At 37.3% G+C, this 23,685-nt stretch overlaps 1 protein-coding gene across 5 annotated transcripts in view; it reads left to right on the top strand.

Annotated features, from left to right (window-relative positions):
• Window positions 1-23,685, top strand: part of LOC114259356 (uncharacterized) — an 87,485-nt gene that overhangs the window by 8,355 nt on the left and 55,445 nt on the right. For 3 of the 5 annotated variants that reach the window (XM_082912717.1, XM_028199396.2, XM_082912718.1), the window contains 7 exons: window positions 7,957-8,044; window positions 8,232-8,386; window positions 8,617-10,612; window positions 18,024-18,334; window positions 18,747-19,065; window positions 19,168-19,323; window positions 19,530-19,671. In XM_082912717.1, coding sequence (XP_082768843.1) covers window positions 7,957-8,044; window positions 8,232-8,386; window positions 8,617-10,612; window positions 18,024-18,334; window positions 18,747-19,065; window positions 19,168-19,323; window positions 19,530-19,671 — 3,167 coding nt within the window. The remainder of the gene's footprint in view (window positions 1-7,956; window positions 8,045-8,231; window positions 8,387-8,616; window positions 10,613-18,023; window positions 18,335-18,746; window positions 19,066-19,167; window positions 19,324-19,529; window positions 19,672-23,685) is intronic. The other 2 variants (XM_028199413.2, XM_082912716.1) reach the window with 1 other exon arrangement.

The raw sequence follows: 23,685 nt of genomic DNA, 5'->3' as shown, positions 1-23,685 counted from the left end.
ATTGTTCGGTTAGAAACAGTCGAACAATTCTTCTTAGTTCAACTCTATACTGTCGAACACTTATAAACCCTTCAATCTAAGCCAAATGAGAATTCTCACTTACTATATCTACAACGTGGAGTTGTTTCCAACTGTGACGACAACGAGCACCACCGGCGTCTTGAGGAGTCTTCACCAATGGTTTTGTTCACCACTGGTTTTGAATGGAGGGGGAGATGGATCGTGGATGGGGGTGGGGTATGTGAGGGTAAAGATGAAACATTGTGGGTGGGGTGTGTGAGTAAGGGTAAAGATGGAAAGTTGTGTGTATTGAGTAAATTGTTTATTTATCAATTTATTAAAGGTGTGCCTTGAGATGAAAAGTGGTGTGTAAACAGAGGCACCCTCATATTACCTGTATTTACAGCGCTCATATTACAATCCTACCCTCATCCTTAACTTTTAACCTCTTGCTCTCTTTTTCTCTTTCACTCTCCTCCCTTCTCTCTCTCTCTCTCTCTCTCACACACACACACACACACACACACACATCTATGGTTTCGAAGGGTGACGGCTAGGGTTTCGAAGGTTGTGGAAAGGGGTGGTAGGTAAGGTTTTGCAGGTGGTGGGAGGAGGTGGAACGGCTTGTGGGGTAGGGAGGGGGGAGGTTGGGCTTCATCAGGGAGAGGAGGGGTTGGTGGTCTCGTGTAGGTAGGGAGAGGGGCTATGGGGAGAGATGGAGGTAGAGGGGCCGAACTAGAAGTATCAAATATTTTTTAAAGAACTAAATTAAAATTTTATTGACTTTGTGATGCAATTACATATTTTTCTTGAAATCCAACGCAATTTTTTTTTTATTGATTTGTCAAAATTTTCATTCAAAAGATTCAAACAATAATAAATATGAATAAAAACATTTATGTTATAGCACCATAATTAAATGGGTTAATTACGTGGACCCCATGAGGTATCTAACAATTATAGAGGCCTCCCTTGTGGTTTATGAAATTACACTGACACCCCCCCCCCTCCCCCCCCCCTCTACTTTATTTGATAATATACATATACCTCCCCTCCATTATGTTGCTGTTAAATTGAGTACAAAATCTGATGATGTAAGATAAATTTACTATATAATGCCACAAACACCCTTAACAAATCCCTTATGTTATAAGCTGACCATATAGCCAAGCAACATCTATAAAAATATTTCCCTATAACTAAACAACTCAATCAGCCAATACAAACCCAATCCCTCTTTGCAGAGTCAGTGCCCGCACGGGATAACAGTGTTTACAGAGTTGGTGTTGCATGGGTTCGATTGCAATGGTAGTGTGGCTGGGTTTGAGTTGGTGGAGGGGCTGGGTTTGAGGTGGCAAATATGGCTTAATGTGAAGCTCCTCTGATTCATTGCATGACTTGCTGACACCCCCAAATTCCATCAACTCCATTTTCAACACCAATTTTACTAATAACAAACAACCACTTCCTATATATACTTACATAAATACATAACACACATGCATATATGTATGTATATAATACGTGAAAGAGACAGAATCACCTCATCCCCTCAACTTTCTACTCAGATCTGAAATTTGAAGTTGAGAATTTTTCCTTCTCCATATTTCTCAACAAACCCAAGCTACATGTTTGTGTATATATATACATATACACCAATCCCTTTTCTTATATTCAATTTTCCTTGAAAGCATGAATTAACTCTCAAAGAAAGTAGCAATCAGTGGTGCAAAATTAAAATTAAAAATACTCAGTCAGGTTGTATATATATATGTATATTGCGGAAGTTTGATGACATATGTAAATGGTGAGTTTGATTATTGAAAGAAGTGGGTTTATAAATCTATTTAGATGTATGTAAATCAATGGTAGGTGTGGATTTGATTGTCGTGCAAATTGATCTATGCTTAATGGGGAAATGGTAGGGATGAGGAAATGGGGTAATGGTAGGGATGGGGAAATGGTAGGTGATGGTGGTTTTACAGAAAAATAGGGAAATAGCAGGGAGGAGTATGTTTGGTATTTAGATTAAGGTTGTCTGGTAATATAAAAAGGGATACAAATAGAAGGGTAAAAATGTAAAATCACTTTTGCTGTCAATTGACAACTTTGACAGGGGAGGTCAGTGTAATTTCATAAACTATGGGGGGAGGTCCCTGTATTTGTCAGATACCTCAGCGAAGATTCGTGTAAACCCTAATTAAATTCATAGAACCTTTCCATTCACAAAAATTAAATTCATAATTGGAAGTAAGCAATTTATATCGCATGTGGTATAATAAAAATATAAAATTTGAGATCAAAGAAAATTATAAATTAATAAGCATACTTGATATTTGTGTAGCTATTGTTAACCAATTAAGACTACAAATTTTCATACCCAAAAAATAAAAGAAAGGTTAGATCACCGATGACTTAGTTTGGATATGGAAAAAATTCTGATACACACACAATGGCAGAGAGTCGAATACATGGGTTGGATTGAATTTGAAAAGAGGGAGACAAAGTATGAATTTTTATTTGGTAAAACTCCTAAAGACAAATAGAGATTCAATGAGAATCTTTACCAAAATGGATTTTGATAGTATTATAATCAAGGTGAAATTCTTCTATTAGGTATTGATAATTTTTTGTAAAAAATAAAAATGCACTCAATGCATATGATGGAGGGACTTTTTTAACTTCTATGAGTGGATGGAACCACTCATTTATACAAAATGCATGATTTATTCTTCTGGACATATATTTTGTACTAGAAAAAATATTTAGGGCAGCTATTAACTGTATTTTGATGTACCGTATACTTGGAAAGGTTACTATAAAAGAATTTCAAAAAATTTAGGTGGGGCTATGGCCCTTCCTTAACTCCCCTTAGTTCCGCTCTTAGGGTTGGGGGTTGTAGTTGTAGGAAGGAGGTGGTGGGGGAGTCATGGGGCATCAAGGAGGGGTGGCTAGTGTTGGGAAGTGGAGAGGAGGCGGGGAAAGGAGGATTTAGGAAAGGAGGTGGTGGAGAAGGGAGGAGAGGGGGTATAGGTTGGTGGAAGGGGGGAGGGGTTGAGGGAGAGTGGTGGGGAAGGCGGTTAGTTGGGAGAAAGGGTTTATGGTGGAAGGTGGAGAGGGGAAGGGGGGGACTATTGCGGCGAGTGGGGTAGGTTTGGGGAATGACAATGGCGATTGTGGTCAATGGTGTGGGGAAGGGTGATGCGGAGTATAAAAAGCTCAAGGAAAGCTAAATTCAAAGAAGCAATGATATTTGGATGTTGGCATGACGTCAAAGAGAAAGTGATTAGAAGCTTATATAATTATATTTATAGTATTATTAGAGTCGTATTTTATAATTATAGTTATGTTTTCTTGGATTTTAAGCTTAGGGGTATTTTGGTAATTTGCATAATTTTTGAACATGTTGTGTGGGTCGCCCATGGGTCGTCTCATGGGTCAAGTTATTTAATTAGTCTTTGTTTTAGTTTATTATTTAGTCTTAGATTAATTTTGGAAGTCAAAGATATTATGATAGTTTCCTTTTTTGGTTATAGTTGGTTTCGGAAGTCTCCTAGTTCTCTACAAAGCCATCTAATGCTTATAATTTAATAGACTTAATATTTTAGAGAATTTTTAGAGCTTTGAAGCTTTCTTATGGATTGTGTGATGCAATCAAAATCTAGGTGTGATGCCTAAGGGGTTTTAGGAGTGATTCCTAAACCTATCTTCTTCTTCTCCTTTCTTTCTTTATTAAATTTCAGTGCTTTCATAGGCCCAGAACAGCCCTTACATCGCTGTCCTCCATCAAAGGGTCATGACAAGTGGTGGAGGAAGGAAAAGAGTGGCGGCGGTGTATGACAGTGGTGGCAGGCTGGTAAAAGGTGGTAGTGAAGGGAGGTTATTAGTGTCATTTTTGAAATTGTGGGGAGGTCTCTGCAATTGTCATAAACTTTAGGGGAAGTTAGTTTAATTTATCCTAAAATATTTATATGACTTCTAAAGGGTAAAAGTGGTATTTTTGAAAAATAAATTGATGAGCTTTGGTATTTATCAAAAAAAAAAAAAAAAAAAAAAAAAATTTGATGAGCTTTGCACTTCCCATTAACATTAGTAATAGCTATGAAGCACTGACACGGACACGGACACGGACACGGACACGGACACGGACACGGGACAGGACACAGACACGACACCGACATGCAAAAATGAAAATTTTCAAAAAATAGGGGACACGACACGTCGGGGACACGTTCAATATATATAATTAATTTTATTTATTATATGTCATAAAATTATTAAAAAAAATCAAATAAAGGTAATAAAATATATAAAATAACACTATTAAAATTATAAAAAATAAACATTTAATTGATTTAACATCATATATATCGTTCTCAATTAACATAAAATAGCATTCCATCAATACATAACATGTCATTCGAAGTTACCAACCATCATTTGTTACAAAATGCATGAAAATCAAACCACAAAATATAAAATTATCCAATGTACCAACAACTATTACAAAATCCATAAATATCAACCTAAGTAGAGGAAACTATTACAATATCTTCACCACCGCCTCCATCTTCTCCTTCATCTGTAAATAGGACCGCCTTCATAGCCGGTTCATCAAGTGAGAGGTTAGCTATCCCAAGCATTCCAATATCATCAAGTGAGTCAAGGTTATCTCCGGCAATGTCCCACATTTTTGTCTCTCCTTGCAAGTATTGAGAGCTCCTCCTTGATAAAAGACGAAGATTGCTATGAATGAACACCAAATCCTCCGCGCGTTGAGGGACCATCTTGTTCCTTCTCACTGAGTGAATAAAGGAGTAAGTACTCCAATTTCTCTCACAACAAGATGAAGAGGCAGGTTGCACAAGCAATCTCAAAGCTAGTTTTTGAAGAGATGGTGCATATGCACCATATGCACACCACCAAGTATAAGGATCCATGTGCCACCTATTATGAATGGAATCATACTCTGAGAATGCTTCAACATAACCCGAAAATTTTTCAAACTCAGTTATCACCTTGGTTCGCTTCGTGATATCTTTAAAATACCTCTTAAAACACTTGTTCCTCTCACGTGTCACCTCTTCATCCCTATGTGAAGGAACTCTATTTTGATCCTCAGGGAGCCACTCATCACTATAATACCTACAATCCAAAATAGGAAAAATAATTATTTCAAGAAAGACTAGATAAGTTCATTAAAATGAAATATCTAAAACAAATTTAAATGTGGTACTTACTTTGGATTCAATGAATGTGCCATACAATGGAGAGGAGTATTGTTTTTATTCCAACGATCCACGAGAATTTGATGCACCACATTGTAAAATGTAGATTCCTCATCTATTCTTTTCCCTTCATGCCTATAAATTGACATCTTCACTTTCTCTATCATTGAGTCCCACATATCATATACTAAGTGAAGGCAAGGTTTGTCTGTATCACAAGCCCTAAGCATGTCATATATAGGACCCGTGAAGGAAAGAATATAATCAATGTAATCCCACCACACATCATCCAAAATCTTTTCTTTCACAAATTTTGCCTTCCCAACATCATCCTCTCTATAGCAATTCCACTTGTCACTAATTACCATTGTTTGAAGACCACGTTTTATAAGCTTTAACCTCTTGAGCATAACAATTGTGGAGGCAAATCGTGTTTCGGCAACCGAAAGCAACTTCAATGACACAAATTCATTGTATATAGCCAATCGCATTGAGTGATTAGAGATAAAATTCTTAATCATCAAACCATCTCCGGCAATATCACTAATCCAACTACATTCTTCATATGTGACTTCATTCCTCTCAATATTCTTTGCGGCACAAATATTTTTCAAAGCTAGATTTAATGTGTGCACCACACAAGGAGTCCATAGAATATGAGGGAATTGAGCTTCAATGAGTTGTCCGGCTGCCTTACAATTAGGAGCATTATCCGTGATGACTTGAACCACATTACTTGGCCCAACCTCATTAATCACTTCTTTCATCAAATTTGCAATGAAATATTTGTCTTTAGTTTCTCCAGAACAATCAACTGCTTTAATGAACATAGGCCCACTTTCACTCACTGCCATAAAATTAATCAAAGGCCTCCTTTGAGAATCACTCCAACCATCACTAACAATGTTCATCCCTTTTTCCTTCCATGTGCCCCTAATTGGTTGCAACAATTTATCAATATTTGCCCTCTTTTTTTGAAGTAATGTGGTTCGTAACAAATTATAACCGGGAGGCAAATATCCAGGAATATTATGATTTGCAGCAAATGTGTAAGAACTAACATAGTAAGGATTTCTTGCAAGATTAAAAGGTACCCCCCGAGTAGAACATCCTAGCAATTTCAAAATGCAATTGCTCTCTATCCTTCAAGTTGAATGCTTTCTCAATAGCACTTCCAGTCCCAGGTCCACTCCCACTCCCACTCCCACTCCCACTCTCACATGTTCTCCTCTTCTTTGATTCACAAGCATAATTACTACCCACTGATACAGTGGAAGGAGGCAATGGTACATTTTTGGGAAGAGCATTTTTAATTCTCAGCTCAGCAGCATCATTCTCATTTTGCAGTTGTGAAAGTTTTTGACTTGTCACTTTCTTACAAGCACCAATTCCCTTTCCTGGGAGTTTTAACAAGTGTGCCCTTACTCTTGTATATGAACCTTTGAAAGTTTTATTACAAAATTTACATTGTAATTGGCAATTTCCTCCTCCTTCTCCAGGTTTTGCTAATTTAGTTATATACTTCCACAATGGTTTGTTCTCATCAAAATCATCATCAGGTATATCATTAGAACTACCACCCGTAGCCATTGTTTCAGAATTAATAATTGGTCCCTATAATAAAATTAATAAACATACATTATTAAAATTATATCCTCAAATAATAGAAAAAAATAAATAAAATCAGAATATAAAAAAAAAATAAAAGAAAAGAAAAAATAAAATAAAACAAAATCAGAATTAAAGAAAAAGAAAAGAAAAAATTAAATTAATAAAAGAAAAAAAATAAAAGAAAAAAAGAAAATAAAAATCAGAATCAAAATAAAAGAAAAAAAAAATAAAACAAAAAAATGAAATAAAGGAAAAAAATGAAATAACGGCGAGAAATTGTGAGGAAAGAAGAGGCTGAGACAAAGAGAGAGAGAGAGAGAGCTATCGAAGAGAGAGACAGAGCGATCGAAGAAGAGTCGTACCTTAACGAAGCAGAAAATCGACTGAAGATCGCAGATCGCAGACCGATGACAGACGACCGACGAGGAGCAACGATCGACGAGAGAAGACGAACGACGAAGTCAGGTCCTCTCTCTTTCTCTCTCTCTCTCTTTCTCACCCTTTCTCTGCTGTTTATCTTCTATTCGAAAGTCGATTCGAAGATATTAGGGCGAATGGTAGATTAGGGCAAATTTGATCTGTTTTTGCTTATTTTCAAATCGACCCCAAAAAAATTTAGTAAATTGTGAAATTGCCCCCGCGCATGTCCAAATGTGTCTATGACGTGCCCAAAACGTGTCCGGATGTAAAAAAATTAAAAAAAAAATGGGACACTCTGCCATGCGTGTCCACCGTGTGTACGACCCGTGTCCGTGTCCGACACGTGTCTGACACTGGTACGGAGCCCTCGGAGAGGTGTCCGTGCTTCATAGAGTAATAGAGACGGTGGAGACGGGAATATGTCATGTGCCAGTGAACTAGAGCGGCAACCAGTGCCATTTTTGAAACCTCAAGGGAAAGTTCTTGTAATTATGAGAGAATTCAGGGGAGGTCAATGTAATTTACCCAAAATAAATCAATAAAACCTTTTCCTAGTGTCCTTATTGTGGAACTTATTGGATTACTTTTGCAATATTAAAAAAATGTGCAGGGCTCATTGGATAGCAAAGGCACAAATCAGTATGAGCATCTGGAATTCATTTTGATGTAGTTTCTTTTATGTTTTTTTCTTTGTTAGTGGCTGCTTCATTGCTGCTAGTGCATTTGAGGATCGATTGGCTATGTTCTCAGTTTCAATGTCTGCTGGCAGTGATATCATTGATAAGGTTGAGTTACTTGTTTTGTTTGCCCTGTCTTGGAAGAAGTTAATCTCTTTATGAAAGTTGAGAAAGTGTAATACTGTTTAGTTCCTTATGATGATATAAGCATTCTATATTACCTTAAAAAAAAAAAAAAAAAAAAAAACTTTCATAGATGAATTAATAAAATTCTTGCATCGTGCCATCATTTCAGAGAATATTTTATCCTTCTGATAATGAAGGAGACTCAAGTACTGCCAGAGGTCTCACCAGTATTTCTGGTACTATATGGAGCATGTGCTTTATTTCTAGAGATTTTCGTCACCCAAGTAAGGAGCACTACCCTGTATTAGCCATTCTACTGAATAGGTATGATGATACTTCACAAATTCTTATGGAATTGTTTCATGTTTTCTGTTCTTCCAAATAGCTGTTGGTGGGTACTCTCTCTCTCTCACTCTCTCCCCGTCATTCTTTTTTTTCTTTTTTCCTGGAGTTTAGTTTTGCCTTTTCTTTTAGTTGTGGTCTTGTGAGGTTATTTTGGCTCCTTTATGAATTGTTTGGAATGGTTAGGAGGCTAATAATGTTGGGTGCTGCAGGAGGGGTTCTTTCCTGAATGAGCTTTTGTTATTGGAATGGAATACTAGGGAACATGCTGTTGACATGATTTCTCAGTATGAAGATGCTGGATCTCTAGCACATAATGTGGTTGAAGTTCCTCATTCTTATGGATTTGCCATTTTGTTCAGGGTTGGTGATGCTCTCTTAATGGATCTCAGGGATACTCACAACCCTTGTTGTGTCTATAGAATGAGCTTTAGTGTTTTACCTACTGCAGTGGAGGAGCAGAATTTTGTTGAAGAATCATGTAGAGTACATGATCCTGATGAAATATTTAATGTTGCTGCCTCTGCTTTACTGGAGCTAAGTGACATGGTTAAAGATGATGATCCCATGAGTATAGATGGAGATTGTGGCAATGTCAAATCAACCTTGAAACGTGTGTGCTCATGGAGCTGGGAACCAGGAAATGGAAAAAATCCAAGGATGGTATTTTGTGTAGATAGTGGAGAACTTTTTATGATTGAAATTTCTTCTCATTCTGATGGCCCTAGAATTGATCCATCTGAATGTCTCTACAAAGGTTTGCCATGCAAAGCACTCTTGTGGGTTGAAGGTGGATTTTTGGCTGCGCTTGTTGAGATGGGAGATGGGATGGTCTTGAAGTTGGAAGATGGAAGGCTGTTTTACAGAAGTCCTATTCAAAACATTGCACCAATCTTAGATATGTCAGTCATGGATTACCATGATGAGAAGCATGATCAAATGTTTGCCTGCTGTGGGATGGCACCAGAGGGATCTTTGAGGATTATTCGAAGTGGCATCAGTGTAGAAAAGCTTTTGAGAACTGCCCCTATTTATCAGGGCATAACTGGTACCTGGACAGTAAAAATGAAAGTAATTGATTCTTATCACTCTTTCCTAGTGCTATCATTTGTTGAACAAACAAGGGTGCTGTCAGTTGGCTTAAGCTTTACAGACGTGACCGATACAGTTGGTTTCCAGCCTGATGTCTGTACCTTGGCATGTGGCCTTGTGAGTGATGGTGTGCTGGTCCAGGTATACCAAAATGCAGTTAGACTTTGTTTTCCTACTACTGCCACCCACCCTGAAGGTATTCTTTCATCGTCTCCAATTTGTACACTGTGGTCACCTGATAATATCAGTATCAGTCTGGGGGCAGTTGGACATAATTTGATACTTGTTACTACTTCCAGTCCAAGCTTCTTATTTATTCTTGGGGTCAGATATCTATCAGTGTGTCACTGTGAAGTATTTGAGATGCATCGTGTGAGATTGCAGAATGAATTGTCCTGCATATCTATCCCTCAGAGGCATTTTGAGCAGAAGCCATCAACTTCTCGTGGTAATATGGTGCCTAAGAGTCTTGTAGATACCCTTCCGGATGGAGTTGACATTGGTAATACCTTTGTTATTGGTACACATAAGCCTTCAGTGGAAATTTTGTCTTTTGCAACTGATAAAGGTCTAAGAGTTCTAGCTGTGGGGACCATTTCTTTAACAAACACTACAGGAACTGCTATTAGTGGCTGTGTCCCTCAAGATGTAAGGCTTGTATTTGTTGATCGACTTTATATTCTTTCAGGATTGAGGAATGGAATGTTACTTCGATTTGAGTGGCCTGCTGCCTCCACAATGTCCTCATTAGTGTCGTCCAGTCAGCGGAGTTGTGGCAGTTCCTGTTTGGTAAACTTGGATGCTTCCTCATTAAAAGATACAGGGCCCCAAATTTGTGCTTTTGATTTATTTGAGAAGTATAAGGACAATTCTGTGCCTCTACAGTTAGTTGCAATACGCCGCATTGGCATTACTCCTGCTTTCCTGATTCCGTTGAGTGATTCTCTTGATGCTGACATAATCGCTCTGAGTGATAGGCCTTGGTTATTGCAAACTGCTAGGCATAGCCTTTCATATACATCCATGTCCTTTCAACCTTCAACACATGTAACTCCTGTTTGTTCAGTTGAATGCCCCAAAGGAATTTTGTTTGTTGCAGAGAGCAGTCTTCATTTGGTAAGAGTCACAATCTGTTGTTTTATATGTTGTAGTGGTTTTGTATCAACCTGTTAAGCATGATTTTCCCTTGAATAAGAATGTTGTCCTGCATGGCCACTTACAATTTTGATTTTATGATGATATATTTTGATTTTATTTCTTAATTCTGATATTTGTTACGGGAATTCTCCTCTCTCTCTCTCTCTCTCTCTCTCTCGGTGGGGGTGGGGGGAGGTTGATATACTTGCATTATTGGTACAAACTGTTTGAATGGCAGAAAATAAAACAATGTTTTGGATGGTAAACATTGAATTTCAAAGTAGTTTCTTTTAAGATTTTGATTTGTGAGTATGCCATTGCATCCTTAATGGATGTGTTGGAGTTAGTGTTACCCAGAAAGCATGATAAACCTCTGCTTGTGTCGAGTTTGGTGTTGTATCTTTTACACAGCTGGTCCAAGCCATGAGAATTGTGGTAGGTAGATGATCTATGTAAAACTTGTAGTCACACATTATGAACATGGATCCTACCCCCAGTGATTGCGAACAAAGGATGTTGGGTTGAGTTGTATGAGGAATTGGAATAAGATGAGTGTAGGCTTATACTAGTCCTGTAGTTGGAGTTTGATGAAGTAGTAGTCCTAATCACCATAATTGTAATAATAAATCTTCAAAATTGTTGAATCCATTTTTTTAGTGTGGAATTGTATGTTGTAGATTACTAGGGTATATGATTGGGATCAAGAAAAGGGAGGCATGTATGTTAGGTGTCAATCTATGTTACGTGGACTCTTCAAAATAAATTAAATACTCGTGTCGGATACCCGACACTCGTACAAGGGTGTGGAATGTGTTCGGTACTTTCTATTGGACACTTCTCATATATTTATACTTAACACTATCTTATATGTATAATTTGTTGTGTAACTGTTATAAAACACATTTTTGATGTTGCACGTTGCATATAGTTCCATTTCATCTCCATAATAGACTTTTTTTGAACAATAGCTCCATAATAGATTATAAATATAAAAATATGGCTCTTTTTTTGCCTAGTCCGCGTACCCTTAAATTTGAGATTTGATGAGTCCGGCCTCTAGATATGCACTTGCACCCAACATTTGTACCCAAATCCATGTGACATAGGTGTCAATTAGAAGATTTGAAATTTTAGGAAATTTAGTTTTATTAGGATTTAGATATATTTTCCCTCGATTTCCTTGTGGAATATATACTGATTGTGTATGGAAAACACTTGCGCATTGATGAATCAATATTGATTGAGAATTCTTTGAAAACCATAATTTTTTCATCAACTTTTACGGTGCTACACCATCTTTTATAAGAGCCAAAACAATGATCTTCTCATAGGCTTGTCACCGACAACAACGCAATCTATCAGCACCGAAATGCCAGACTTTCACTCCTTTATGATCTACGACGCAAGCCCATGGATCCGATACGTGATTTTCGTGTTAGTAATCTACTTGACTCGTTGCCAACTTGCTGTCAATTGCAAGGTTTGTCCACTATAAGTCATTGCCAATGACTCTTGTTCTTTCCTAGAATTGCTGTATCGCAGGAACCCTAGTCTTCAAACAATCATTACTGTTGCTACATATTGCAAGAAGCCTAGGGTTTCAGTCGTCGATCATGGGAGGAAGATCACTAAATTGCTGGGTTATAAAAACATTCAGAATCACAGATGATACATCAATTACAGAGTTGAATTTTGTAATAAGGCAATAAGGTTAAATATGGAGAGATATTAGAGACAGAAAAGAGAAAAGAAAGAACACAAAGGGTTAACATGGTTCAACCAATATTGACCTACATCGACACACACAAAGCCCTATGGGCTACATTTTTCATTCTCTCTTGTTTACATGATACACCATATATATAGAGTGGGTGATACAATGAAATCACTTCAAGTAAGGAATTGAAATAAGTCAAAGATACAAAAAATCATAATAAGGACAAATCATGGGATCTTGATATATTTTGATATCTTGCATATCTTCTGATATCTTTGACAATATAATATTATCTCCAACACTCCTCCTCAAGTTGGAACACAGAATGGTTGAAGTGAAGTGTCCAACTTGAACTCGAAAATACGATATTCATTACAAACAACTACAATGAAGTTGCCGAAAGATAACAATTATAGTCACTCCCTTCAATGACAACTTCAAAGAACATAGGCAAGGAATCAATGTCTTGCAACAGAGAAATGTGCATGGAATCAATCATGATGGCAGCAAGAGAAACCAAGCAAGAGAGAGAAACTAACAAGGCCGAAACAACAACAAATCACCACAAAAAGAAAGGCCGAAAAAAAGCGCCCCACAAAGAATGCTACCGAACACACCGGTAGCCCCGAAACAAGTAAAAATGACAGCTTGCTTACCATATCAGCAAACTAGTGGTCAACACAAGGAGGAAGGAAAAACACCTTGAGGGAAAAAAAAAAAATGTAGAGTGAGAAAGCACTCCGTAGAGAAACATGTCTAGGATTTGGTAGGCTCTATTACCAAGTTGAATTTTGTATTAAGGCAGTAAGGTTGAATACGGAGAGATAATAGGGATAGAAAAGAGAAAAGAAAAAATACAAAGGTTTAATGTGGTTAAACTAATATGGACTACATCCACACACGCAAAGCCTTGTGAGCTACATTTTTCATTCACTCAACTTAATACTCTTGTTTATATGATACACCATATATATAGAGTGGGGGATACATTGAATCCCTTCAGGTAAGGAATCGAAATAAATAAAGACAAAAAATCGTAATAAGGACAAATCACGGGATCTCCATATATTTTGATGTCTTTCATATCTTTTGGTATCTTTGACAATATAATCTTGTCTCCAACATAGAGGATGAGTTTCATTGTCTTGATCCAACACTTACGGAGCATTATCTTAGTCATTACTCTTTAGAGTAGAGTTCTTCTTGGCCGGGGAGAATTGATGGGGATCAAGGAAAGGGAGTCATGAAGATGTGTGTTAGGAACAAGAGGCATCAATTGGAAGACTAGCAATTTTAGGAGATTTAGTTTTATTAGGATTTTGTTTGTATTTTTATTAGGATTTAGTTTTTTATTTGAATTTCCTTATAGGTTGTGGAATACATACATACATATATATAGTTATTGTGTATGGAAAACACTTCTGCTTTGATGAGTGAATTTTGATCGGGAATTCTTCAGAAATCTAGTGATGTAGCACCAAAAAATCAAGAAAATAGAAGAAGAATAAAGTAAGAATCACAATTCCAAAATGATATCTCAAATCACAATAATCAATATTCGTATCAAGTCTAGTCTCCCAAACTATTACGTAAAAGCCATATATATGGGCATAAGCACTATTTAATTAGGAACCCAGAAATAGTAAACTTAGGAATTGGAAACTACTGATAATGAAATAAAATCCTATTAGATTATAATTAAACTAATTTTTGTATATTCTTCAATTTATTGTCATCCAATGCCTTCTCGATTCCCATCACCTAGTTTCTGCATCGTCTTTTCTGGTGCTACACCTCTACTATTGTCTGGTTACTATGCTCATTAGTCATATTGGGGGGGGGGGGGGGGGGGGATTACTTATTAACTATGACTTTTGTTGTCCACATTTAACATCAGCAAGTGCCCTGTGACTTGTACGTTTGTAGGACAATATTCCGTCCATTTATTTTGTCAGTTACTACTTCAGGTTTTAAGTGGAAAACATATGTTTTTGGACGTGGTACATATTCTTGCAGATGTTTTTTTACAGTTGGAGTTTATGTTGTGTTATACAAGGTGAATTTCTTTTTTTCAATTTTTCTTATTTTTTTTATATTCAAAACCTTTCATCTGCAAACCTTCCTCCTTGGGTTCCTCGGAAAATAATTTGGAATGCAAGGCTCCTTTTTCATGGGAGGTTCTTGATAACTTGTGCAGGGATATTTTATTACTAATTGGTGTTGCGTGTATTAGGAGGTGGGGGAGTTGGTTAATCACCTTGCATCCACCATGTAGTGGTTAGAGTCTAGAGAGGTGTTGCATTTTCTTTTGATATTGCTTCGAATGTTTTGAGTTTTTCCTTGATTTGTGGCTGCTTTCCTTCTCTGTTGGAGAGCAGTAAGGATTCAAAAGAGGAAGCAGAAGTCATGTTATGTCAGTCCTACGTTTTATGTGGCGCATTTGGGCAAAGGTGTGGAAGCTCTGCTTCACTAACTGAAAGTGTGTTTGTGGATGTTTTCTTCTATTGGGTGATTGGAAGGGATTGCCCTTCCATTGAAGCCTTCTCAATTTAGTAAGAACTTGATTCTTTGTTTTGTTTTGTTTTTTTTATAATAATTTTTATTACTCCTCATATCATTTCATTTTCCCTTTTGATGTCATGGGACAAACCCTTTTTTTTGGACTCCATTTTTTTTTTCCTTTGTTATTTTCCTTTCATTTTATTTTTCTGGCATATGCTGTGTACGGGAGATGGGACACACCCCTTCTAGTTTGTTCCCCAGCTCACCTTGCTATCTCTTTTACTTATTAAAAAACGTTTTTCTTATAACTCATTTTAAAATTTGATTGTAGATTTTTTCTTCTTCTTTTCCTCTGTTTTTTAGTTTTATTTTTTATTATGCTTTTCTTCCTTTTCTTTTGGCATAGAAAATAAAAAATAGACTAAACATTGGAGGAATTTTTTGATTGGTATATGGTCTTAAACTCGATATGGTTAGGTCATATTGCACCAATAAATTCTACTTTCAGTATAAAATTAAATTATAAATATAACTGGAGTTCACATCACAAACAAGAAACGGTTTTATAGAAACTAAGCCTATTGAATAGTACTCTAACAAAGTGGTAAAGATGAATGAGACATCAATAGCTTTCCCAAAACAATAATTTATTGAAACAAGAGCTTTAGGTAATTCAAAACATATCTTTTCAAAAGTTTTAACAAAATCAGTCATGTCTTCTCAAGAGCTTTAAGCAAGTCATGTCATATCTCATCAAGGACTTTAATCAAAGCGAGTTATTTCATTATCAAGAGCTTGCATTTCAAAACATGATAGCAATGTACATCCAATGGAGCAAGACAAGACGAGGGACTAACCGGCCCGGGTAACGATTAGACAACCCATCTGCAGGTGGCAAGTGAGATCTCTATCATCATGCTACTAGCACGCTTGGGGTCCCCTAGTAGCTAGGACCAATCCGAGGAGGCCATCTTTATACATTTGATACATGAATATATGATATCCATTCATAATGAAGCATTTCAAAGTATACTGAAACATAGCATAGTTTGATTTCCAAAATATGAGTTCAAACATAACTTTAAAATAATACTACTCACCAATGGCTCCAAGGGATGGGAAAGTCCTCGATATGCAACCTATGTAAGTACAAATTCAATTTTTATTGAAATACTATGCAAGTCAATGCAAATGCTAAGTTGCTTAGACCAATTCAAGTTTTCCTTCCTAGTTCAATCCTTTCCCTTTAACTATGGATCTTTCGGTTCATTTCTAATCCTTTTCTAGGTTCAATTCAAGTTTCTAGTATCCAAATGGAGCCCCGGTGCACCGAAATAACTAAAAGGAAGTGAAACAGGGCCACACAGTTAGTGCCACACGTGCGGAGGCCTTGTGCTGCATGTGCGGGTTGGTGCGGCCCCCCTTCCTCCAGGCTTGTGCCTCACGTGCAGGGTCTGGTGCTGCAGGTGTGGTGCCTTTCTGCTGCATGTGCGGTTTCGTGCAGTCTTCCACCACCTGCTCTGCTGCGGAACTTCAACTTCTACAAAACCACTTCTCTTCATTCCAAAGCATGAAAACATGAATTTTTACCCTACAAAAGAACTAAAAATCACATGAAACTTGTGGTTTCTTATACAAAAGTATAGCTTTTTTCTTTCAAAATCATAGATTTCCACTAAATTCTTCTTAACCTAGATTTCTTTTATCTTTTCTCGATTTCCTTCATTCAATTCCCACTTGAAATCAAATCTAACATGAATTTCATTTGTTTTGAGGATATCTACATGAAATATGGAGGACAATCTAAACTTCTTGTTGTTTAAAATTAATTTTAGGTCAAGGATCGGGCTCTTCTTTTCCCTTCTTATTCTTCCTCTCTTATTCTTATTTTCTTCCTTCTCTTCTTCTCTCTAGCTTGACTTTGCTACAGCAGATATTCTCTCTCTCCTCTAGCTATTTTTCTTGTTTTATTTTTGGGAGAGACACTTGTCTCTCCTTGGTTCATGTCTATCCTCCAAGTAGGAGGTGTAAATCTTTAAAGGAGGTATGTGCTTCACCTCTGTGTTTCACCTACTTACCTAATCTTCCCCCTTTAGCTTAGTTAATCAAACTTAGTTTTAATTAATCAAGGTTAGTTTCTAATCTTCATTAATTTAATTAATCTCACTAAGTTTAATTAATCCTACTTAATTATTGCTAATCCTGGTTAAGGTTTTACACAAAGCATGAAATCATTTAACACATTAGTTCAAAGTCTTTAAGCACCTTGACTAGGGTACAAACACCATGTAGCATCTCCATTTCAACCTAAAAGTCATCCCTAACTCGTAACACATCTTAAGGAGGTTAACCTCTAATAGTCTTCTAACTAGAGTATGCATTTTCTAAGTTTTTGTTGAAACAATTCATGTCATAACCTCCTAATGCAATACAACGCAATTAGACAAGGACAGCGTATGCTCGTGTCATGTAAGAATGTCTTGGGTGTTACACATATTTGTTATCTAAGTTCAGAAGAATATTGCCCTCTAACTCTTGACATCAAAGAAAGTCTCATGTATAAGGTCTCCTAACTATACCATTTCTAAGCTTCAATTTAGGCTTTTCATGCAACAAGACAACTGGTTCGACTTGGGGCATTCAAATATGACTTGAATACATGGTATTATTTTGGGGTGTCATACTAACAATACTGCAAACATGATTATGTATGGTTCCTATCGGTTTTTCTTTGAGTTTCTTATACTCTGCATCACTTGTGCTCCATGTGGCTTATGTTGTTCAATAATCTCATTGCATTTTTTTATATAATTTTATTTCTCGTAATTGCGTTTTCATTCAGCATATACAAGGGATTCCAACACTCACATTTGTTCTATTGGCCGTGGCTTTTCTGTTCCACTACAGCATATCATTCATATACATAATATTTTTCTGCCTGTTTGTTATTATATATGTTCATAGTGCAAATTCCTTCTAGCACTATATATACACTACATATAATATTATGTAGTTCTCAATAAATGATTGCTGCAAATATTACGAATTTGACCAATGGGTTCTATATTAATGGGTTGGTTCTGTTTCTTGTATTTGATTAGTGATGCTTCCAAACTAGTATCCTTTATTTAATAGTCTGTGCAAGAATGATTTTTGTTACTGCTGCTGTAGGTGGAAATGGTGCACACCAAGAGGCTTAATGTGCAGAAGTTCCATCTCGGAGGAACACCTCGGAAGGTTTTATATCATAGTGAAAGTAGGTTGTTGCTTGTAATGAGGACTGAATTGGGCCGTGATTCATATTTATCTGATATATGCTGTGTAGATCCGCTCAGTGGGTCAGTTTTATCATCTTTTAGACTTGATCCTGGGGAAACAGGAAAGTCCATGGAGTTGGTGAGGGTTGGAAATGAACAAGTTTTGGTGATTGGAACTAGTCTGTCTGCTGGTGCAGTTATGATGCCCAGTGGTGAAGCTGAAAGGTAATCATTCGCTATGACCTAATGCCTTTTCTGTTTTGTTATTTCTATCATTTTACTAGATGAATTCTCACACTTCTTCACAAAATTTATATTTTGGCCTCCTCCTTTTGTTCTATCCTTTTTATATAAGGTAAGTCATACTTTAGCTTTAACTGTAAACCCCCACATTATGGACTCAAAAGCTCATGAAAGTGACTTGGCAGCTTCCTGCTTATGTATTACTGGTGAAGCTACAATTTATATTATTAGTTGCTTAAGAAATTTGAGGAGTTCTTATTGGTTATATTGTATGTAAATTCTATCTATTATTTTTATTCAAGTCCTCACTTTTGTAGAAGTAATTCAAAACTCTTACTTTTGTATGATAATATATATTATGTTGTGCATGCATACTAACTGAATGCATTTCCAGCAGTACTAGGGGCCGTTTGATTGTCCTCTGCCTTGAACATGTGCAAAACTCAGATTGTGCTTCTATGACATTTTGTCAAAAGGCTGGTTCATCTTCTCAACGAACTTCTCCTTTTCGTGAAATTGTTGGGTATGCTGCTGAACAGTTATCAAGCAGTAGTCTTTGCAGCAGCCCAGATGATACTAGTTGTGATGGAATCAAGCTTGAAGAAACTGAAGCATGGCATCTGCGGTTAGCTTATTCGACCACATGGCTTGGAATGGTACTTGCTGTCTGCCCTTACCTTGATCGTTATTTCTTGGCATCCGCTGGTAATGCTGTAAGTAGCGAAGTGCTTTTGTGCTTGCTTATAAGGTTTCCAGACTACTATTGTGGTTATGTTGCCATTTCTTATGAGAATGTATTTTTCATCCTTTCTCAGTTTTATGTTTGTGGTTTTCCAAATGATAATTCCCAAAGGGTGAGAAGATTGGCTGTAGGAAAGACACGCTTTATGATAATGACTTTGACTGCTCACTTTACTAGAATTGCTGTTGGTGATTGCCGTGATGGCATCCTTTTCTATACCTATCATGAGGTAATTAGATTTCATGAATCCTGTTGGCTTTTTTCTTTTTCTATTTTTGCAGAGCTTACCCTTGTATAGTAAATTGTCATTCTATCAGCTTATTCTTTTCGTATTAGAAGTAATTTTAATTATATTTTTGCATGAATTAATACGAGTATGGCATGGTGTTGTAATAATGGTCTTCTACCTATCCAATCTGATTTCTTGTATGCCAGGATGCCAGGAAACTGGAGCAACTTTACTGTGATCCTGTTCAGAGGTTGGTAGCTGACTGTATTCTTATGGATGTTGATACCGCTGTTGTTTCAGATCGTAAGGGGAGTTTCACTGTCTTGTCATGTTCAAATCAGTCAGAAGGTATATTTCTCTTGTGCCTTGTGCATATTTGTTTATGTCAATTATCAAAATGAGAAACAAGTTATATGAATATAAAATTCAATCCCACAATCAAGTAAACTTTTTGAGAGATGAGAATATAGCCGTTTGCATTTTTTGTTGTTTTCTGTGTTTCGAACAAAGAGGAAATTTTTTGAAAACATCCTTTGGTTTCATATCATATTTACTTTTGTGCAAAAATAGTTTTTGGAAATAAAGAATACAACTTCAAAGTGTTTCCTAAAACATGGGGTGTTTTAAAAAATCTTATTCCGAAAACAACTTTCGGAAATAGTTCACCAAGCAAGTTTTTTGTTTCAGTTTCCATTTTTTTGTTTTCAAGAATCAGAAAATGGAAATGATACCAAATGCGCCCTAAGTATCTTTTTCCTACTTCACAAATAGTTTTATTCCAAATCTCCCCCCCCCCCCCCCCCAAAAAAAAAAAAAAAAAAAAAAAAAAAATAATGATCCATAGAATAGCTGTAGAAAAACGTGATGATTGTACAAAGGTTACTATCTTTATTATTTGTTGTCAAGCTACCTGTTTACCCATGGGCCTAAGTAGCCCATTAATATCTTGGTTTAAAACTTGTTAAAGCAGCTTTTGCTTGTATGAGTTTACCACAAAAATTACAGAACAAGATACGAGAAGATAGGAGAAGCAGGGGAGAAGAACTCAAAATGGCCACAGCCTAAAAACTCTCAATAGTATTAAACCAAAAACTGAATGTTACAATGCAAATTGTACTATTTATAAGCCAAAAAGAAACCTAATTAGAATTGGAAACCTAATCAACCTCTCTTACTAATATTTCTTACTAACATATCTTTAATTGAATCTAATACATTTTTGGGACCAAAAAGTCTTTGGGCCCATGAGTTTTAGCCTAGGTTTCCAAATTCGATATTGAACTCCAACCAGTCAAGTGCTGCGCCATCAATTCTCCTCTGTTGAAAGAACTTGACTTCAGCGAGTTAGGAGCACGCCCATGAATGCCATCTGATGGAGGGATATGCTGATTTAACAAGGACTTCTGCAATTTGTTAGCGCGCAAATCATTGGTCTAAGTGAGAGTGTACTTTGTCTTGCCGTCAATGAAAGAATAGGTGTTAGCACGCCCAACATGAACGACATCACGATTCTATATCCATGTACAACTCTATAAAATATGACAAAGCTTGAGAGGAAGAACATCACACATTACCATCTCGTTGAATTTGTCAATACTGAATGTCACGGGGCAATGTTTATCTACCTTGAGCTTCGTTTTGGTTATCCATGCCACATGATAAGGCTCTGGGTTTGTTTCAAACCTTCAAACCCAATTTATTTATGGCTTCCTTAGATGCAACATTTGTACAACTCCCCATATCAATTACTAATGAGCAGACTTGATCCTTACACTTTAGCCTTGTACGCAATTTTTTTCCACGCTGTAGCTTTTCGGGCTCCTTAATGTTTTCCTTACGAGTTGCAAGAAATGGATGAATGATTCCAATCACCCCATCTTGGAATTCCTCATCATCAGAGTTAGGATCAAGGGGTTCAATAACCTATTCATCAAGCTTTGTTTTCTCAAACTCTTCCTCTACAATGTCTTCATTTTCAATCATAGCAATGGGCTTGATTGGCACATTACTCTTAGGAGGAGCAAGCTGAAAACTTAGCAATTAAACACTTGGACTTAATGTTACCTTCATATGAAAATTGAAAAGGACTAGAAGTAGAAAGCGGCTATGTTACATGGACTTGGGTGCGAAAAAACCGCTTGTTTTTTCTAGTTCTGCAACAACTTGGGCGAAATAGCGTTCTATCGGGAAACCATAGATTTTTTAGTTTTTGCCATTGGTTATTGGTTGAGCCACTGGAATGGAATGAGATAAGAATCTCTGGAGATCTTTCCTCTCTCACGAGCAGGAGGAGCGCGGGGGGTTAGAGATGCCCCTTACAAAAAGAAAAGGATCAATGCTGGCGATCGGAAAGCGAAGCACTTCCTTCCAATCCAAGTCGGCGAAGTCGCCCCTATATCTAAACACCACTCACCCCGATCACATATTGAGCCGACAATTCTTTGCTTGACTTTGATTTGCGTGTTTTGAAATTGGATTTGCTTATATAATATAATAGAGAGGCGTGGGCTGCTTCACCAGAAGGACGGCTTAGGGAGCTTCATCATTATGGAATGTAAATCAGTCATTCAATTCCATGACAAAGAAAACCAAAACTGTGCAACTATCCATATGTAACAAGATAACAAGAAAACCTACAAGTGTTCTTACCTCTCCCTTATGGATCGAAGGTCTGGAGGAGAATTGGCCATTCAATCTTGTAAACTAATCGAGACCGAAATTGGAAAAAGAGATATGAAAGGAGAGGAATAACCAATTGATGAAAGATCATGAAACCATTCTGTTTGAATAGAATTCCGGCTGGCATTTCTGTCAATCGGCGGAAGGAACCACACCCTTGCTGATCCAATGGCCAAGAAATGGCACTTTCGTCGTAGTACCATTTCATGTACAACTTCTTTTGCTGCTACACCCGGAATACTGTACTCAAGGTTCCTTTGTTTCCGTTGCCCCCGGACACCTTAGAATAGATTTGATTGGAAGGAGGGTGAGGAACAAACACAGTGGTTTGACTGCTGGGATCCCAATCAGCCTGTATGAGTGTTGGGTGCGGGTATGCATCTAGGAGTCAGACTTATCAAACCATAAATTCAAGGGTACACGGACTCTGCATGTATGTAGGTTCTCTCACTCCTTGTAAGAGTGTCTACTAGAGATTGTAGTTTTCTTTTTTTACCTTTTCTTCCATCTAAAGTGCTACTTAGACAGTGTTTACCATATGGTAAAGCCTACTAGTAGCCAATTGTTAGCACTTTCTACTTGAAGGCTGTATGGTTGGCATTAGCAGCACCTTGCGCCTTTGTCTAACCAAGGCCGCTGTATGATGGTGGCATGCCAAGACAGCAAGGTGGGAATATGACAAGTGCTGTGTGGCAGCAGCACTCAAGTATGTGTAGCATTGCATAGATGCAAGGCATTAATATGACTTGAATGTGGCCTGCAACATACTTGGGGGTTGATCACAATTAGTGGGCAAGACTTGGTCTGGTGGCCAAGACAACAAATTTCGTGGATGGCTTGATAGGAAAGACTACAAGGCAAGTTATTAACAGTTATGCATGTCTGTTAGAAACAGTTACCTTTGTTGGGACGAAGACAAGGCAAGGTTGGAAATCAAGAACAGTTACTGGCAGTTTGCTACAGAATTATTCCTAAGTCCCTAGGTTGCTGGGGGTGTCAACTGCCATGCCACTTGACATGCTTTCCTTACATTGTTGGTTGTATTTTGTAACTGATTGTAAGCCTATATAAGTCATGGCCATGGAAATCAAAATTCAATCAAGTAATTGTGAGAGTTTCCATTAGCATTCCTTTGTATTGTTGGTGTAAACAATAAAGGTTGGGAATTTCCTATAAATTTGTGTTGCCTTCTCTCTTGCTTGTTCTAACTCATTTTGTGAGTGTGTGTTGGAAATTGGCTGAGACTAAGTGTTGGAACTTAGTGCCTCATGAGACTAAAATTTGTACTCTGAAAACAGTGTTGTGACAATTGGTATCAAAGCATGGTTGCTCATAAAGGGTGTCTGGTATGGATGTGTTAAAAGAGAGAGTGACTTGGTTGGAGAATTTGGTGGGGGCGCTTGCTGATGAAAGTCGTTTGCTGATGGATTGATTGGATGCCATGGCTTTTGGGTTCCTTGCCCTTGAGGCCTCCATGGTAGATCGGTTCAAGGGAGTCGCGGAAGACATGGTTGCCATGGCTAATGCTTGGAAGGATAAGTTGTAGAACATGGAAGACGAATTGTCTGTCCTCAAGAAGGCTATCTGTGGGCATTCAAACAGTGGCAAGCCCTCTCATTCCAAGATCAAAGTTCCTTATCCTAAGGCATTTGGCGGTGCTTGCAATGCCAAAGAACTTGAAAA

The sequence above is a fragment of the Camellia sinensis genome, unplaced genomic scaffold (assembly GCF_055761805.1).
Source record: "Camellia sinensis isolate YWXY unplaced genomic scaffold, ASM5576180v1 Unanchor4, whole genome shotgun sequence".
In the NCBI taxonomy this organism is placed as follows: Eukaryota; Viridiplantae; Streptophyta; class Magnoliopsida; order Ericales; family Theaceae; genus Camellia; species Camellia sinensis.
This window is presented reverse-complemented; position numbering and strand designations above follow the sequence as displayed.